This window comes from Atractosteus spatula, chromosome 22 (assembly GCF_055471065.1).
Source record: "Atractosteus spatula isolate fAtrSpa1 chromosome 22, fAtrSpa1.hap1, whole genome shotgun sequence".
In the NCBI taxonomy this organism is placed as follows: Eukaryota; Metazoa; Chordata; class Actinopteri; order Semionotiformes; family Lepisosteidae; genus Atractosteus; species Atractosteus spatula.
The window spans coordinates 12,176,691-12,196,325 of record NC_142727.1 but is presented as its reverse complement, the minus strand read 5'-3'; the positions used below and the strand labels follow the sequence as shown (position 1 = coordinate 12,196,325).

At 38.8% G+C, this 19,635-nt stretch overlaps 1 protein-coding gene across 9 annotated transcripts in view; it reads left to right on the top strand.

The window, feature by feature from the left end:
• Positions 1 to 19,635, top strand: part of LOC148816834 (neural cell adhesion molecule 1-like) — a 246,055-nt gene that overhangs the window by 156,887 nt on the left and 69,533 nt on the right. For 5 of the 9 annotated variants that reach the window (XM_088939431.1, XM_088939429.1, XM_088939428.1 and 2 more), the window contains exons 2-8: positions 4,795 to 4,869; positions 7,510 to 7,719; positions 8,808 to 8,951; positions 10,755 to 10,892; positions 11,624 to 11,741; positions 16,329 to 16,489; positions 17,027 to 17,169. In XM_088939431.1, coding sequence (XP_088795557.1) covers positions 4,795 to 4,869; positions 7,510 to 7,719; positions 8,808 to 8,951; positions 10,755 to 10,892; positions 11,624 to 11,741; positions 16,329 to 16,489; positions 17,027 to 17,169 — 989 coding nt within the window. Of the gene's footprint in view, positions 1 to 4,794; positions 4,870 to 7,509; positions 7,720 to 8,807; positions 8,952 to 10,754; positions 10,893 to 11,623; positions 11,742 to 15,650; positions 15,684 to 16,328; positions 16,490 to 17,026; positions 17,170 to 17,441; positions 17,466 to 19,635 lie in introns of all 9 variants that reach the window. The other 4 variants (XM_088939430.1, XM_088939424.1, XM_088939426.1 and 1 more) reach the window with 3 other exon arrangements.

Genomic DNA, 19,635 nt, shown 5'->3' with positions numbered 1-19,635 from the left:
ATTAGTATTGCATCCTTGCCATGACAACAGCATTTTGAGAATAAAATGTTCGACCTAAAGCTGGAATTCTGAAATAGATGCAAGCAAACACATTTTCCGTCCTTTTTAATGCTGTTCTTTCATAATGTTTATCTTTCCTTTTGAAAGGACTGTGTATTTATGACTTTTGCATTCTGCTGTCTTTATAACAAACTCCATCTCGCCACCAGTGTCAATGCCCATCCTACACTTTATCAGTATTTTGAGATAATTTTATCCATTTGCCAAAAATGGTAAATGCTCTTAGCACTCAGTCGCAACAATATTGCAATGACGAATAAAGTGGACCATGACCAGAAAGATACAATATCGCTAAATATTTTCTGTAATTTTCTAAAATATTATGAATATTTTGTTTTGAGGTGCATTGCCCACCCTTAATTCCTTCTGTATGACCTGGGAGACAAAAGGGTTAAAAAGATCAACTAGCTGTATTTGGTTAATTTCAAAGTGACATAACATAGTGTTTATAATGTACAGTAGTTTAATCAACTCTGTGTTAAAACTACTTACACACTGAACAGAGAACAAAACAAAATCTTTGGGCAGTGGAAGGAGGGATTAAAAGAGAAATCGGTGCTATGTTTTCCTCCTTCAAGGAAGACGAGAAAAATACTGTTTACTGATGAAAACTGATTAAATTCCAGATTTGCTGTGTTGAGAACTTCATACTGTATTAACTCCCCTGTGGACGTTTTTGCCAATAAACAAGTAAACAATGGAGTAAAACTGCAGCCGCTCAGAACATTCTGCACTCTCCTCCCAGATGAGGAGTCGGCTGCCGGCAGCAATCCCTGGTGCCACATATTCATTAATGTTTTTGCTCATCAGAAGAGCAGATTCATGATCAATGTCGTAGTTAGCGCTCATTAGACTGCAAAAAAACAAGATTAATTGGAATGTTGACTTCCAAGACAACAAAAGGATCCGAATAGTCTGCTTTAGGTCAAATGGCTTTTCAGCAAAAGGTGATTTTTTGTCCATCCATTTTTTAAAGACATTAACATGTTTCAGATACATTTCCTGAAAGAAATGTCAGTATTATATACAATACAAAGAGAGGCTAGGTTCCTGGGCTCCATGTTAAGACTCTAGAGAATATCTCACTTTCTTCTTTTAAAAAAAAACTGCCTTGTGTTTCGATTATTTATTTAAAAACATACTGTTATTTGAATTGGCTTTGATTTCACGACTGACATTAAATAAAATGAGGAAAAAGAGGATGCAGGGATACATACAGTAGATCGCAAGAGACAGGAAAAGCGATGTGTGCTGAACAGCTGTTTCCATGGTTTTTATAGATCACTTTCCCTGTTACTGATCCTAGATGTAGTAATTCAAAGTGTTTAGAGTCCATGAACACATCCTCCTTTCATCTTTTTATTACTTTTATTTTAAATCTGTAATACCTTACATCTTAGATTTCAGTAAGCCTCTACATGTTAATCTCAGGTATCGTATCTGGAATTATTGGCCTCTGGAGATTCAAACCTCCTAAGAATCAGCATTAGTGTCATTGATGTCTTATTTTGGAAACTGGGATGAGTTTCTGGGGGTGTCTAGCCATGCTCCTTAACTGGTGGAGAAAAAAAAAACTTTCTGTGATTGTTAGATAAAATAAGAGAGAGAAGATCAGATCACTTTATTGACCACATACAATTTCTTGTATTAGGAATTTGTCTTTTCGCATACTGTACAGTATGTTACCATGGCTGTTATCAAGAAAAAGTTCCTGACTAACCTGAATTGTGTATTTGCCTAGGCTTTACACAATCTACCAGAAAGCGTGCTGATCAAAAAGGTCTTTTTATTTAGTGTTCTGGGAGTTTTGCAGATGCTCGGTTTGGCCAGAGCTCTATCAGTGGGAGTAGAACCCTGACTGGATTTATTTCTCTCTAAAAACCCCGGAGACTCTGAGGAGCGATAGACACTAGATTATGATCCAGCGCATAAGTCAAGGCTGTGCTTAGCTGGTGAAGTTCCGTGAAAGAATGAGCTGAAAGGGAACTTCTGCTGCCACTTATTTTCGGGAATTTAGTTTGTTCACACTTAACTCTGTCTAGTGCCTCAAATTCTGTGTTTCACAAATCCTTAGATCTGCATTAGAGAAAATGGTAACAAAAGAGAAATCCTGTAGGTTTAACTAACCACTTGTTCACCGTGGCTTAAAACCTCTGTATACAGTTTAATGGTGGCGTCTTGTACCATTTTGCTTTTAGTCTTTTGACAGGTAGGAAGCTGAGAAACGTTTTTCTGGCAAAAAAAAGATTCCATTAAACTTTGTAGAAGCAATATGGCTTCTGTAGTTTTAGCTATAGTCACTTTTGAGTTTCAAGGTTTTATGTTCTCAAGCAGTGATAGCATAGGGAGATCCTGAAGAGAGCTGGAATGAGAGCTTGAAATGAAAAGCAGGCAAGACTAGCAAACAGAGACATTTTTAACTAGATAGGTAGATAACAAAACAGAAAACATTTGAGAACGTCTTGAGCCACGAACCCAGGTGGAAAACAGAAACACTTGATTGAATACCAAATTAAGAAGAAAGATTTTTATTATTAAATTATAATAATTTCTGAATGATGAAAATGCTCATGACAGGGTGATAAATGACAAAATCATGACTTAAATAGAACACTCCGTCTTTTTTGTTAGTTAGATTTCCTTTACTCCATCAGTAGTGTGCAAGTGAATAATTGAAAACATCAGTCTGTATCAGTCGGTCACTCTCCCTATTTTGTCAGGACAGAAATGTATGAGATTTGTCTGGAAAAACGAAATTAACTTGATTTATGGTTATGAGCTTTTTTTTTTTGGTTGATTTTGAACATGCAGAAAAAATAATAATTCGCCTTGCTTATCACTGTCACGACGTGCACAGGTAGGTTTCATGAAAGTAATTCGAAAAGTGAAGTGAGAGGTAATTATGAAATGTCACTGAACACAGAGGCCTTTAGGTCAATGTTAGTGGAAATGAAGTTTACAAGAGGCTGATGGTTTGGTAATTGGTGCCCCATCTTTTAAGTGTAGAGCCTTAATTGCCACATTTAGACAGGGGATCAACCTTCCCTTGCAGTGTTGTTGGATTAAGTAGTCTGAAGTGTTGTTCTGACTGCACTACAGGTTTCCATGGCAACAAGTTGCTCTGGTACTTGGAATGCAGGATGGACTCAAGGCTTTTTTTTTTTCGGCTGCAATTGATGTTTTTCTTCTTTTTCTTATTATCTTACGAGGATGTTTTATTCTTCTACCTAACACCGTCATTATCCGTGATAATTTTTTTTTGTGTGAGTTTCTAAAAGCCCCGTACTCTGCTTAGGCTCTTTATGAGCAAGCATTCAAGATGGCAGACGTCACCGGTTCTCATCTCACGACTCACGAGTTTTGAAATGTGTCTGTACCCATTGTACCCTGGGAGGGTTATTTCATGAAGTACGCATTCAAGCCATGTTGCTTGGTTTGAAAATGTACAGTAGGACTTTTAAGAGTTGGGTGGTATTTGAACACCTGTAGGACGTCAGCCGACATACTTGACTGTATTATAGACGCATATTATAGGAAGTGGTATGTCAGCTGTAAAAATAACAATTATTGTTCTTCATTCAAATAAGAGCAAAAGACATAACCTTCAAAGAAAGTCTCCTTTTCCCTCATTAAACCACAGAAACAATAACAAACTCCCTTCTGCATATTACAAGTAAAATGAAGGAACTGAGAAGAAAATATGAAAAGAGCAATGAAGGAAGTCATATTGAACAGAAACAATTCATAAACCAGTTACCGGCTGTTGTCTTAACAGTAGTAACTGCAAGTAAACATTGTTCATCAGTTCTCTTGGTAATATTCCTTATTTTACCAAAAAATGTTTGCATTTGGTTGTGATCCTCTTGTCAGCTTAATTTCTTGTGGACATACTTGGTTAGTCTATCTGGATGCATGGGTACCTCATTACGTAGCACTGTTAATACTCAATGACCTTTTAAACCATTCAAAGGAAGTGATCTTCTATTTGGAACAAATTTCCTGCTTTTAAATTAGCTGTTTAAAATGAATGCAAATCAAGCATACCATTATGAATGCACACGCGCCCGGGCAGCCAGTGCTATCCATAAAATGCACACTGGCTTTAATCACAAATAGAGAGTGCTTTAAAATAAATAAGGTACAGAGACTAAACAGTTTGCAAAACAAGTGGATGATGAAGCCAGTTGCTGGAAATTAAACCACTTAATGTGTCAAGAAGTTGCTCTCTCTGCCTTTTCTCTTCATCTTTATACTCATAAATAAACATTTTAATTTGGTGCAGCCCAGTTCAGAGGATTTTGAAGTATTAGATGGTCAGAAGGAAACGTTTAAAACATTTACAAGATTGACAATCCTAATATTGTGCAGTATTGGTCATTGTTTAGCCCCCACATCTGATGTAGAGGGCATAACACATTGTAAACATACTGTACAACACTTAAGTATACATTTAAAATCTGAAGTCACACATTTCCCACTTAATTTATTAATATTGCTTCTTTCCTTAAAAGTGCACAAGAAAAACACCTGTAGAGAGATCTGGCATGGAACATTGCAGACCTTTTCTATCAAAAGTCAGACTCACAATCTGGTAAACTCAGAACTTTGTGTTTTCTGAAAACTGTGCAGAAATCCAGTTGGTGTTTAGTCACATAACGGTAAGGTCTTGATCATACCTATCATACCTATCAAATGGATGTGTCTCTAATCTCCGATCTTTCTTTTGTTTTTCAGCTTCTCTGCAAGTGAACATCATTCCGGCACAAGGGGAGATCAGTGTGGGAGAATCCAAGTTCTTTCTCTGTGCAGGTAGGCTCCTTGTCACAGCAAAGTAAAGAAAGCTTGTAAAGAAAGCATTTGGCCAATGGATTTGAACCACTGTTGCAGGTGCTGCTCCCAGCATGCGATCTCTATACTTTATATACTGTAGTTCAGGATTCAAGAGACCCGCAGACACACTGGCCATCCAGGAACACTGAAACTTTTGCTGCTTTCTGAATATTTTAGTCATGCGTACGTTTTCATATATCTTCCCTGTGTTTTTGAACTGTCAAACATTTTCTACTTTTAGAATAATAACTACCAAGAAGAACCAGAGGAAAAAACACCCTGTAGAGATAAAGGCCATGTTTGAATACCAAAATGGAAGGTTTATCTCTTGATATTCCATCTGTTCAAGTCATTATAAATTTAATTTCTGATTTCAGATTTCAATTTTTACAATTCATAAAGGCCATGAGAAAGTGTCTTCCTTAAGGGTTTCTGCTCTTTGGGAGTAAAAATTGTCCTTTTTATTCCCCTAGTTACTGCTGGTCACTCACCGATCTTAAACTGTATAGCTAATGTCCTAAATTTCCACTTTGTAGAGCTTTAAAAAGAACCTGTAGCTCTAGGTTTAATTAGATTCTCCGCAAGACACATTACAGGACTGTTAGTGCACTGCAGATTTTTTTTGGATGAGTCATGAAAAAGCATGACAATAAAAGACCTAATGATAAACGTAAATTACTCAGTATTGCTCTGTATGGCAGTAATGACATATTTCCATGGTAATGCCATTACTGCACCCGATTTTGTATTCTTATTGCCCGAATAAGCTGTGCTTGCTTTCTTCAGTTGTTCTGAAGCTGCTGAAAAAGAATCACCATTTATTTCATTATCAAAATGGAAACAAGCTTCAATATATAGCTGGAAAGAGCTTGTTCCGATAAATTTACCTTAAATCACTCTGTGGGTTTTCAGCTGAGTTTAGAAAGCCTTTAAAATTAAAGTGATAATGCCTGCAGCTTTGTAGACATCCAAAGGACCCAGGCCTGCTTACAAAACCCTGATTCTCTTCAAAAATAAAACAACCAACAAAAAAGCCACAAAAAGCCTCCATAAAGTTAATGTGCAATTCAGTTCTTATCATTTTTTTTTTTAATGTTGTTTTTATTTTGCTATGAAGGCGTGGAGGCTTTCAGCCAAAATGATATCAATATAAATGACTTTGCTATAACATTATAAAAACCATAAAGGAGCCTGCTATTTAAAGCCTTTTTTGTATACACACATGTACAGTATTTTTCACATCTGACAGCTCAAGAAAAATGTTTCTGTAACACCACTTTCTTACCTCTTACCTCTCAAAGTCAGCACATAGTACAAATATCTGGATGCTTGGAAATATAACCTTCAGGGTTCAGTTAGATGTTTTAAAAGACATTAGGAAAAAAATACAGTCTTTCCTCCCAAAAGAACAGGAAATGACTACTGTGTTCCTTTTTCTGTTGTGTTTGTACTTAGTGTTTAGGTCTATGCAAACATACGGTAGTGATAAATACAGTAGTATAAGAAAAAGATTTGGATTAACTCTTGAAGCCAGGAGCAAAGGAGTAAGGCATAGTTCTTAAAGACTATCTGTGACCCAATGTATTGTTGAGTCCATTTTCTCAATGGCCTAACATGGCATTGAGTATTATTGGACATTCTTGAAAAAAAATGACAGTAATTTATTTTAACTTAAAAAATAACATATTAAATTGTCTAACAATCTATCTTTAAAAAGATAGTTTGGTAGCACGCACGTTACTTAAATAGATCTCAAAGGGATTTATATTCCCAGTATTCACAAACTGTGGTACTTAGTAAGAGACATACAGTATGAAAAATTTGCCCCTAAGCCATTTTAAAATCTTGCCGTAAAAGGAGGGCTTTGTTTTCATAGGATGTGTAAGCTTCCCAGTGAAACATATTGAAATGCAATATGGACTTGCTCTTGAAAGCTAATGTTTAACTGAGTTATTATAAATCATTTCCAAGGCACCAAAACTTTCTTTTTCAGCTTTCAATGTACCCGGAGGGAGTTTACGTCTAGCGGTGTTATGATAAAATATTTGATTAAAAAAAGGAAAGGAATGTAGAAGAATATTACTGATGCATGGAGAAGCACTGCACTCTTGTCAGTGGTGTTGTAACAAATGTACTGTTCCCATGCAGACAAAATGCATACCTCTGTGTTCTAGGAGTTATTAGGCGCATTAACATATGTGGTCTATAGCGTGAGCAAAAAAATATACTAGTTATGCTGTTTTGTTTTATCATTGGAAAGAACACATATTCTGAATAAAAAAAGCACATATGTTTCCATACATACTGTGTGCTGTTATACCGTATATTGGTTCAGAACCTAGAAGAGCATTTGACATGACTTCTAGATCTCTTTAGAGAAAGTCCAGAGGATTACCAGAGAAACAAGGAGAATTTTCATAACCCATCCATTTCTCTCAAGTTTGCCTTTAAACACAAAAAAGGGTATGGTCCTGCAGTTGTAACAGTTTTAACATTTTATAATTAGCAGCAGAATCATTTGTCAAATTCTACTCTTCCAGATAAAATGGCCACCTGATGTCATCAAGTGTCCTACTTTCATCAATTCACCCCTCCCCTTGTTCTGTTGCTGTTTTTCAGTCACTGGTGAGGTAACAAATATCGACTGGTACGCGCCCAGCGGGGAAAAGATTCTACCAAACAGACAGGATATCTCAGTGTCTCGCAACGATGAGGCCTCGTCCACGCTCACGCTCTACAACGCCGACATCGACGACGCCGGAGTCTACAAGTGTGTGGCGAGCCATGGCGAAACCGAGGCCGAGGCCACCGTCAACATGAAAATCTTCCGTAAGTGTTCGTGCGGCACGCTGTTTCGGTTTGGGTTGTGCCTGGGTCTGCCGCTGGTGGGTTTCTGGGCCAGAAGCAGGAGTCATTACCGATTTTCCCAAATTGTATTAGTTTGCAAAGCCTAAACTAGTTGCTTAGGTTTAGAAATACTGACTTAAAGAAAACACGTCTTTCTAATCGCATGAGCGTTCCTTCTGAAAACTATAAAAAAGTATTTTACACGAGAACAAAGGTCCTTGAAAGCTGTCCCTTTCTCTCGTTTTAAGACCCGAATTAAATCTACCGTTGTGACTCGCGGCTTCTGTGGCGCGCAGAGAAAAATCTGTTTCGGTGATTAAGAGGAGTCTGTTTAATACTTGTCAGGCATTTACCAAGAGATTCTTGGTAAAAACCCCAGAGTAGTCTCTGATTCTTTCCAGTTTCTAAAACGCTAAGAATCTAAAACTCTTTCTTGTGCAACAGAAATAAAATTTCTGTAAAAAAAAATATTAGCTACAGTTCCTGAACGTGTGGATGCTGATATAAGAGAACCATCTCTTTGGAAGATTCTAACATATACAGTAATGCTGTATTCACCGTGTTCCCAAAATATCTCTCACTGGCGCAACATTGCAAAAGAGTTTCTTGTCAGACATACAAACATTGCATAGGTAATGTTAACTGAATTAACTAGATTTTCAGTATTGGTGTTTGTGGTTGAGAGAACCTTACGTCTTTAGCATGCCAGTTGATGAATTTTGTCATCTTGTGTTTGCCATTGTGAGATTTTTTTACACTATACTGTATGTCTGTGATGATTTATGATCAGGTCCTTGAATTTACAAATGCATAGCAGCCCAACAGTGCCTAATGAACCCTTCTGTTTTTGGAGATAATGAGTTCTTTTTTAATATCCCTTTATGCTTTCTGAGCAATTACAGACCTTGAATATGTTATAAAGAACCTGTCAGGGATGCATATAGCAGAATGAGGAGATTTTAGGTAGCAAGGACACCTGCGTGGATATAAATAAAGGAAGAATGGGGGGGAGTTCACTTTTGTATTATTTTGTCTGAAAATAACAATGCTTGTTTTTTTTTTTCTTTCAGAAAAGCTAACCTTCAAAAACTCACCATCCCCCCAGGAGTTCAAAGAAGGAGACGATGCCATTATCGTTTGTGATGTTGTCAGCTCACCTCCTCCCACTATAATCTGGAAGCACAAAGGTGTGAAGATTCAGGTCGAGAAAGATGGTAAGACATCAAAACCTGGATCCCAGAGTAAAGGGTGAACTTTAAGGTGATTCTCCTGAGCTGTGCAAGACATCATCTCTTTAATTAGTTCATGTCAGCTTCTTGTTTGTTTGCAGTCTGTCATTTCAAGCAAGTCTCCCATGTATCTTAAAGCATGGTCACATAATCCAGTAATTTAAAGCTTTTGACGCAACCTGCAATGCAATGGGTGTTTGAACACGAAACTAGAGTGGTGAAAATGTACAGTAAGTAGACCTCCTTAACATTTTATGGTTTAACATGTTTACATGTATTTATCCTTTACCTTGTCCCCACCGAGTCCTAATAGTAGATAAAACTAACCTCATTTGACAGCTAACAAACATTCTACTTTGTCATTATTTAAAAAAAAATCAACAGGCATTCAATGTCTTGTGAAATCGTGTGAAAAAATAATAGTACCCCTTAATTGAGATGGAGAGATCAGGGTTCACATAAAGATATTAAATGCTGGCTGATTTTAAAAAATAATGACAAAGTAGGCTTTTGTATGTTATTTGTCAATTGAGGTTAGTTTTATGTACTATTAGGACTGGGTGAGGACTAGGTGAAGATCAAATATGTTAAATTATAAAATCTTAAGGAGGTGTACTTCACCTCACTGTATGATGTGGGTCTTTTGCAGTCTTGCTGTTTTTTTTTTCTCCAAATAGATCATTTTCTGATATTGTTTTAGGGGTGTGTAATTTTTGGCTGTATTTTATTTGTCTTATAATGTCCGTCTGATGACTCAACATTTTTGGCACTTGTTCTCTAAAAAAATTAAATAATGTGGTCTGTACTATTCTGACTTTAAAGCCTTTATTCTTATACACTGGTGGTTTCTTGACCACTGGAAAATACAAAATCACTACGCTGTGCTGGAGTGTGGGATGTATGGACACTCCCTCTGTAGATGCATTTTTCACTGGAAAACAAGATTTACCAGCAAAACCCCAAATTATAGCAGTGTCTTAAACCAAAGGCTGTTTATGTAAAAGTCCGTTTTTGACACAGCTTTTTGCTCTTTTAAAAACAGTTTGCTGAACTTGAGTACAACTATACAAATGAAAAAAAAGCAGACTTTTCCGCTAGCATCAGCATATTGTGACTAGAACAGTGATAGATAACTCCAGTCATAGGGAACTACAGGGGCATTCTGGTTTGTATTCCATCTTAGCTCTCAGTTAGACAGTTGAACTAATTGTTAACATTCAGTAGTGTATTGAATGTCTTTATTAAGGAAAGATTTAAAGACAGACTGCTGGAGAGTGGTCCTTCAGAATTACCAGTGTTTTAGTTGGCAAAGGCTAAAAGGAATCTTGAAACTGACAGGCAGTATTGGTTCTTATTTTTCCTGTAGGCAAACTGAATTCTTACAGTAGTATTAAGTGACCTTCATGGACTGTTTGTCCACTGGTAATTGGGACAGTTAATTTTTTTTTTACTCCTGGTTTTTGCAGTACAAGCAGGTTGTCTTTTCTTAATTTCTAGACAAGTATTCTGGTTGTCACTGTCTCCCTATAGTTAGATATATGAAGGATTTGAAGGTCCATTTCCATCTCTCAAGAAACAGTTGGATCAGGTCCCTCAGATTGGTTAGCTTTCCGATGTGAGAGACGAGCCAAGTGGCCTCCTTTAATTTATAACTTTTCTGAGGTTCTCCAGCTTTAACTCTCAACTTTTACCTCAGCATTTGAACTCGGTGAGGCACACTCCACTCGTGATTGCATGCGTGTTGTTCTAAATTCCCTTTCAAGACGGAATTCTCCCTTCCTCACTAAGTTCGTTTCAGAATCCTGGGCAACAACCACCTACAGATCCGGGGAATCAAGAAAACGGATGAGGGCTCGTACACTTGTGAGGGTCGGATCATGGCCCGCGGCGAGATTGACTTCAGGATCATCCGGGTGATTGTCAATGGTGAGCACTGTGAATCACGCCCCTTTGTTTCTTTCTGGCCTTTTTTCATGTTCAGCGCAGTGGAGTGCCTCTTTCATTCTGGGCACGTGGCATCTTCGGTGTCCACCACATCCGCAGATAACTGGCAGTTCACAAGGCGAGACATGGTGTCCAAGGGGATTTCCAAATAATTCTTCCCTCTTAACTCATTTTAAACTGGAAGCTATCAATGAACATAGAGAGAAACCTAATAAAAAACAAAACTTGATAAGACAAGATGAGATTATCTGCTTTTATAGTAACTGGAAATCTATGTGTTGTTTTTAGTCATGGTCACTGAAGGGAGGAAAGTGACTTCTGACAAATACAAACTTTGACTGATCGGAAAGAAAGCTGTCACTGTTAGTTTTCACTGAATGTGATTGATTATCTGTGCTGATTTTGTACAGCACAGTTGTACTGTGGCTGTAGGAGCCAAATCTATGTCTGAGTTTTCCGGCTCCTTTTTTCCAAATGCTCAGTTAACACAATTTCTCATAAGTCCACTGGAAAAAAGAATACCCGTTTTTTCACTACTACGAAGGCATCTGTAGCTTTGTACATTCCCAGCCATCACTCCCACAGCTACTGTAGTTGCTGTCTTTGTGCTGTATTGTTTGTTGCCTACTGTACTCTGAGTATTACTCATGTTTGCGAATTTGATCTCACAGTAGCTTGCCCTTCATCATGAGAGTGTTGTTGTTTTTTTCCAGTTCTCCCTACGATCAGAACCAGGCAGCCTGAACTTAATGCAACAGCTGACATTGGACAGTCTGTGGTGCTGGCCTGCGATGCTGATGGCTACCCAGAACCTACCGTTACTTGGGCAAGGTAAACTGAGGAAGAAATGAGAAATCCCAAACTTCACACGTACAGTGGGAAAGCAGCAGTCTGTGATGTTTGCAGTGCGAAGTTTTGCATCATTAGCACATTGGGAACAGTCCGATTATTCATTTGTTAAATACTGAGAAGAAGAGAAGGTTTTTGGATTGACGATGATTTAACGCAAGGTGCGCGGTGTTTAACATTTACAGTTAAACACCTGAGCAGGGGTCCTGGCTTCAGTCCAGGACTGGGGGTGTCTTCTATACGGGATGGGCCTGTTTTCCTGATGTTTGCATTGCTTTGTGCTTGTATCCCATGCTTCTGCTCCTTAACCAGCAACAACAGGCTTTCGTAGATGGCCAAAATTCCCAAAATTAGTTCAGCAAGAATCTATTAAAAATGACATGGTTTTTAATCAGTGGGAAAATAGCAAAAGTTAAGACCATACCCCAGTTGAGCATGATGAACAGCAGCTTTTCCGTGACGGTGAATGAGTTGTTCCGCTTCTAGCAATCAAAAGAGAAATTCCAAGAGTTCCCAGTGAACATTTATTTTGTGTGAAAACGACCTGAATGCCCAGAGGTGTTTCAGGGAAAACGTTGACCACTTGGAGATGATATGTCCATTACCTGCAGACCACACGTATTAATAATAATGCAAAAGAAACTAAATGAAATGGTTCTTTGATATCAAAATGGAAAAGAAACCTAATCCCTTCCCAAACCCCGCCAGATCAAAACAATAATTTCACAGGATAAAGACAAGATTCTCTTCCTGCAATAAACAAATCACATACAGTACTTCTTACACCATAACAGGTCCGAAATCTCTCTGGAATTTACACGTCTGTCACAGTAATAGTACTCAGCATTCATCCTGTATTTCACCTGGGATTTGAAAACAGTTGGCAGTGTTCTTAACTTCCTGATATATCATCACTGTTGTCTTTCCAAGAAAAAAGTGAACTACTGCAAAGTATAAACAATGCTCCGTCCCTTTGTGCATAAAAAAACAACTGTAAACAATACTGCTTTAAAAGTCATGTTAAAATACATATATAGCTTGTATTAAGTATGTACAGTATACTGCAGAAGTATCATTCAGCACAGAAAGAAGTGGGTTACCATTCAGTGAAACAGTGTTAAATAGTTTCTCTAAAAGGACAGGAAGGGCATTTGTCAGTCAATGTGGGATTTAAACCAGACACAAAAGAATTCACTGTGAAAACAGCAGCCTCCACTGCAGATCTCCAGCTCTTTTGTTCGGTGGTGTTTTGCGCAGGGATCTCCGGGCAGGCTACAAATCCTTCCTCGCCCCCACTCTGCTTCTCTGTGGCTTGTCGGAGGGCTGCTGGAGCTGGGTTTTCAGAAGTGCTGTGTGAAGTGTCTTTCCTGCCACTGCAGTATCCATCCAGGCCCTTAGGGCACCAGTCAGCGTGAGAGCAGAATTAAATAGCATTGTGGCATTGCTCTGCATCGATTAGAAGATCCTTCCTACGCCTCTTGCCGAAAAACTAGGGGTGGGGCAGGTGGCGCACTCAGATTAGTTGTACTTGATGTGTACCAGCTCTGGGAAGTGTTACAACACTGTTGTTAGCCACAGTGAAGTGGGCCGAAGGCTGTGCTTTTTTTCCTAATGGGTGAGGGAAGAGGGGCTGTGCTGGACCTGCTGGACCTAAGTGGATGCACCAGGCCAGGCCAGTGATTGCAAGAACTTGCCCCGAATCTGGACGGAGAATTGAAGGGCGTGAGAGAGCAGTTGGACCACTGGCAGCAGCTGTTTACTCTGCAGTCCCAGCAGGCAAGGACCTGCATCACCAATAATCCGGGGGCTCCAGCACTGTGACATGAGCTGGCATGTTTGGTGCCACCATTGAAACTGCACTTTCTGGGACGGACGGCTCTGGCTGCCTCAGTGCGTGCAGTCCCAGTGTGCCAGGCACCGATTCACATTCCTGGCCGAGCCGCTGCTGTCTGCCTGCTGTCCATCCAGTGGCGGCTGTACAGACCAGACAGGCTGTTGTGTGGGCCCCAGGCCTGGCACCCTGCTGCTGAGAGTAGGAGCACTGAGCACGGACCTCTGTCTGTTTCAGCTGCCCTTGTGCCGCAGTCTGCTGTGGGCCTTGCGAAGGTCGCAGGTTCAGAAAGACAGAAAATGGGGTATAAAGAGAAGGGGATCGCCTGTGAGCTGGTGATACACAACCCCAATGGCAGTTGCTCTTCTGCTTTTCTCTATCTGGTGTTCTGTGCTTCAGTTACCTGACCTGGACCTGGTGGGGGGGATATTATTATCACTGCACTGACTACTGTATGTGCAGTTTGCCCTGCTGAGGGAGCTGTTTTGAGGGCTTTCTGAATCGCAGCCCCTTTCTGAGGGCCAGAGAACAGATGAGGACACAGTAGAGATACAGACAAAGCACCACCAATTCACCAAAGAGTGCCATTTTGCCCTTAACAGATCAGATAGAAAACAACATATATGGAGACTGAGTGTATTTGTGCTTCAGTGTTTTTACAAGCAAAGTGTTAAAAAAGCCTTTTCCAAGCGCCTTATTATGAAACCAGTTTCTCATCTGGTGAAACTATAAGGAAATGACCTTACTTTATAATTAAACAATCAGTCATAAATTTATATCTGTTGTTTTCAGGAGAGGAAAGATAAATTACAGTTTATCTTAAATTCATAAAGACTGTACTACTGATCTGTTGTTTTCAGGTGAGGAAAGATAAATTACAGTATAAATGGAAAAAAAATGTTGAATTTAGGTATTGTCACCAGTTTTTTGGGTCTGTTTCCTTGCATATTTAACATTCCTGTGTTTTTTTCTGGTGCTGATAACATTGAGTTGGAATAGAATGAGATACTAAGGCCAATGGAATGAAATCTCAAATCGTTTGCAGATGCATTGAGATTCTTCCTGCTCTCATCCCACCTTAAGAGCCTGTACACTGACAGCACTTAGCGGTGTTTTGAGCTCGGTATTGACAAAGAGGTTGTGATATGACTTTTGCTCTGAGAAGGAGGAGGGACGGTGATCGACCTTCCTCAGTTTAAGACCGGGATTACAAGGAGATCAGAAGGTGTCTCCATCGTGGCTTAGGGCCAAGGAAGCAGAAGGCAGTCCCACTCAGCAATTTATCATTTGTCTTTAGGGTCAGAGACAGCTCTGTCACACTTCCTAGCTCTCGCTGTCAATGGTGTGAATATACCTTCAGTGCCAGTATAAGATAAGCACCACCCTCTTTGTACCTCTAAAGTTAAAGTGCTGGGGTAGCTGAGTCACTGTGCTGTCGGGAGTCTCCACAGAGCACATTGCCTGGAGGTGAAATGTTATCAGACTTCTCTGTGCAGAATTCCCACAAGAGGCAAACAGGTTTCTTTTGGAGCTTTGGGTTTGCAGCACAAACCTCTCCGCTGTGTCCCCTTCGGAATAAAACCTGGCATAAACCACGAAGGCAAATTATGAGCCATCTATTTACTTCAGACTTAAGTGAGCCTCAAGGGAGTTACATTTGCCCAGGTAAAACTGAAATGCAGAGTTCAGATAATATGGTGTTTTCAGAAAAAAAGAAACTGGCCTGAACTATGCTGGAAGTGAAATAAATTTGGTTAATTATGGGTGACATGGTGATTTGGTTGTAAGGACTATTGCCTGCTAGCGCTTAGATCGTGGGTTGGTTTCTGTCTTAGGTTACTTTCAGTAAGGAGTTTGCATGTTCTCCCTGTGACTGCCATTCTGTCTTGGTGTCCTGTGTGCATGTCTTGCAATGGACTGGTATCCTATCTATGTTGTGTTCTTCCTTATTGTCTTCTGGGCTAGAATCAGGCAAAATATATGTATGGATGGATTCGGTGTCTTTACGCAGCCCACTTTCTTGGTTTTAATTTATTTTCCTTTATATTTGCCGCATTGAGTTTACTACAGTCAGCTTTCTTACACTTCAAAAGGTTTGTAAATTAAGATTGCATTTCATCTTTTTTTTTTTAATTGCACACCTGGTCCTTCTTATTGTGTGGGTTTTACATGTGTTCATTTTGCGTCCTTCATCTTTTAAATGTAGGAGGATGAGCAATATCTTTTATTTTTATTTTAATAAAATCAGTGCTTAAGCTACCTTATGAAAGTTCTGCTTCATGGGCGCAACTGCTTAATGAATTTCACTTAATCAGAGGAATCTGGAATGCTGAAGAAACTTATAAAATATGTTGCTTTGGTGTTCTCATTTACTGCTCAGTTCCTTATATTGACGACTGCATGTTGTTAACCTAATTTCCTCATTCTTCACTCTTGTTAGTCACAGTTTCTTCACACTTCATTTAGTGAGTCTTTTTAATTTTAAAGATCAAATCTTCTTCTTGGGACTTCTATGCCTGCTGTTTTCATATGAGCCCTGTAAGTTTTTATTTGTTTCTTAGATCTTCTAATTTCCTGTGTTATCATTGGATATAGATAAAAAAGGATGTTTTGTGTGATTTTAGCGTTTAAAAGAAGATTATATCAAAGGTCCAGAGAAGCAAAACAAAAAGGAATTACTTTTTGAAAGGTTAGGGAAGAAGTGTCATTTGTCTTTCTTTGCCTCTCTCTTTTACCAGGGATAATATCATTCTGGAAGCGGGCAGTAAGTACAGCTTCAACGAAGACGGATCTGAGATGACAATAAAGGATGTGAAGAAAGTGGATCAGGGAGATTACAAGTGCATTGCCAGGAACAAGGCTGGAGAGAAGGAACAGGAGATTAGCCTGAATGTTTTTGGTAAAAAAAATTAAGAAACCCAATCCTGGTTGTCATAAAACTGTATTCTAGAGCTCTAACTTTTAATTCTCCTTTAGTTATGATTGTTTTATTCTTTTTAAAGTTAGGCAAATTAAAAATGAATATTTCTAGCGTAACATTGTAGGAATGATGAAAGTATTAGAGTAATGATATTTTTATAACCCAAAGAATATGACTAGTACTAATGGCACCCCAGCAAATTACAAGAAAGCCAAAATATCCATTCATAAGACACTAGTCTGTACAGTATTTTTATTGTCACTCCTTTCTGTTTTTAAAAGCCCCCGCTTTATATAACTGCTCTTTCTGTATTTTTCAAAATGTGTTGGGTCTGTTACGGATTTTCCAAAAGTAAAAGGATGGGAAAAAGCACAATAGGTACTTTCATACAGAAAGGAGCATAGTGTGATGAGGCCTGTTCTCAAAAGCACTGGAATTGTTTTCACCACATGCCACGTCCTTTATGTTAATGGAACATATTTTTTATGCAGTGCATGTTTTGCATTCTTCCAATAGTGAAACCCAAAATCACCTACACTGAGAATAAGACAGCTTTGGAACTAGAAGAACAGATCAGTCTCACCTGCGAAGCCAGCGGAGATCCCACACCTAATATTGTCTGGAGTTTCGGCAGGCGTGTTTTCACAGAAGGAGAGCAGGTATGTGCTCAGTGCTGGAAGAGGATGTGAGCTACAGTAGACAGCAGGTATGACAGAAATTGCTTGAGAGCCTCTCGAAGTTTATATGTCTGTGTGTGTGTGTAAGACTCAAAGCCAGTCTGCCAGCTTCCGTTCTATAAGTATTTGCCCTTGAAAGTTTGAGGAGACTGTGCCAATAAGCGCTCAGCATGCTAGCCAGCAGAATGCCTTTACCAAAACAGTGAGGGTGGATTTACTCTCGTTATTTCATACCTTGGTTTCTCCCTCTGCAGGAGCCCATTAACAGGATATATCAGGTATGAAATCGTACTGGCAGGTACTGTAATAAAAACAATCAATTAATGACTTAAAACCCTGATGGATCAGAAAAATAATTGACAGTGTTTTAATTGCATTATATACCCAATAGAAATGTTTCTTCAGAAACAAATCAAAAAGAAAATTTGATATTATTCCTACTGTAGGTTAATTCAATGCATCGATCCATTGATGTTTTTTGTTTGATGACATTCAGCTGTCGGAAATGTGAGGAGGTAGTTTGTTTTCTTTGTAAAGCTTGTAAGAAAGGGACTTTTGGATTGAGTTTTCTTGTTTTCCAGTTTCTTCCCTTTGTTCTTCTAGAATTACAGATCATACCGTTGCATTAGCTGTGTGAGCACACAGTACATCAGCTGTGCCTTTTCACTCTTTTGCTGCAGCAAAGTGGCTTCAAATGTCCTGAGCTAAATGTTGTTAAGATGCCTATGGCCAGTGAATGATTGTACTGGCATCACAGCACACATTGTATCTAACAATCGCAAAAGAAAAGTATACAAACTATTTTTAATGTACAAGACAGGCCTTGGACAACTTCAGAACTTCGATGTGCACGGGTATCATTTTCATGCAAGTGAAAGCACCAAGGCCATTAAGCATACTATTCCATTTTGAATTATTATTTACCACTATTATTGGTTTAAAATGTATTTGCCGTTTGTAAGTAGGTTTTCTACCTAATACAAATGAGTACAAATTTACACAGATGTAAATTAATGCAGCAGGAGATTAAGTCCGTATTTAGCCTATACGGTATAAACAAAAAATTGGAGTTACATGGTGAAATTTTGTTGTCCTTTAGTAATTCTGCGCTTCTCGAACATCGATTTATCGATGCATTGCTTTTTTGGAAGCTAGATGTGCTGATGGGGAAAAAAATGACCATCCTCTCTTAGCCTAGTCATGTACAAATGTCTCTGAACTCCAAAATTCAGGATCTTATCAGGGTTCATGGGTTTGATGGAATATACGGCAGAAATGTTGCATGATCACTATGTAGCTGTAGATCCCTCCAACCCCCTAGTTTACATGTGGATGGGAAATTACATATTAAAAAACAAACAAACTTTGAGTTTTCTTTGCATCCATAATAGGGGATAAAAGAAGCTACAAATGCATCAAAAGGGTTTGTCATGCTTTAGATTATCATACCATGATCATTGTACGTTTCCAACTGAAGGCTAATTCAGGAGACTGGAATAGCCCTTGGGATGCAGAAATCACTGAAATGTAATGTCCCATTGCTCTGAAATTGGTCATCACACCATACTGTATGTGTTAAAAAAGATAACAGCAGCATTTGCATTCTGCATTATTATGCATGCCTGAGTTGTTCACCCTTATTCAGACAAAAATAATTAGCAGTTAAGGAGCCGCTTGGTTTCATTGCCACCTCATCAGGAAAAGCCAAGCAAAAGAGCACAGGCAGCAACTGTTTAAGAGCTTTCTACATTGTGCCACCTACTGCAGTCCTTTTGAGCGCTGGTTAGGGTTATGTCAGCAAAAGAGAAGCTGCTTCTTTCATTAACAGGCAGTTCCAAAGAAGAAACATTAACCACTGCTAATTATTTTTACATCTTTCACTTTTTGTTTGGTCTCAGTGTCTTGCTAACAGAACGTGTGCTAATCCCCACAGTTTGGGCTGAAATTGGGGTAGAGGTGGGGAGAAGGAAGGGGACTAAGTAACTGATGTAACCAGCAACTCTCTTTAAAAATATGTATTTTTGGAGTTTTACAAATCTGTGAAATTTAAGGTATACTTTTATATCATAGTCAGTTCCCTGTTTTTACTAGTTTGCCCTTCTGACCCTGTCTCCCATATGGTTATGTTTTTTTTTCCTATTCTCGACTTGCTTTTTTATTTTCTTTAAGATTTATCACACCGGCATGAACCAGTGCATGGAAAATCCATATTTCTGAATGGTGAACTTCAAAACAGATTTCTGGTCTACAGCAACAGTTTGCAAAACAAAGAGTAAAATTAGGAGGGTAAAAACCATAGTCCTTTGCTCATAATCTTTGTGTACTGAATACATACCTCGCATGATGATTTAAACAGATGGTGTCTTTTTTTGTAGTATTTTTCCCTTTTAATTCCCTTGTTCCCCACCTGGTTGTCTGGAACTACTGTATATCTGCCATCAGGACCAA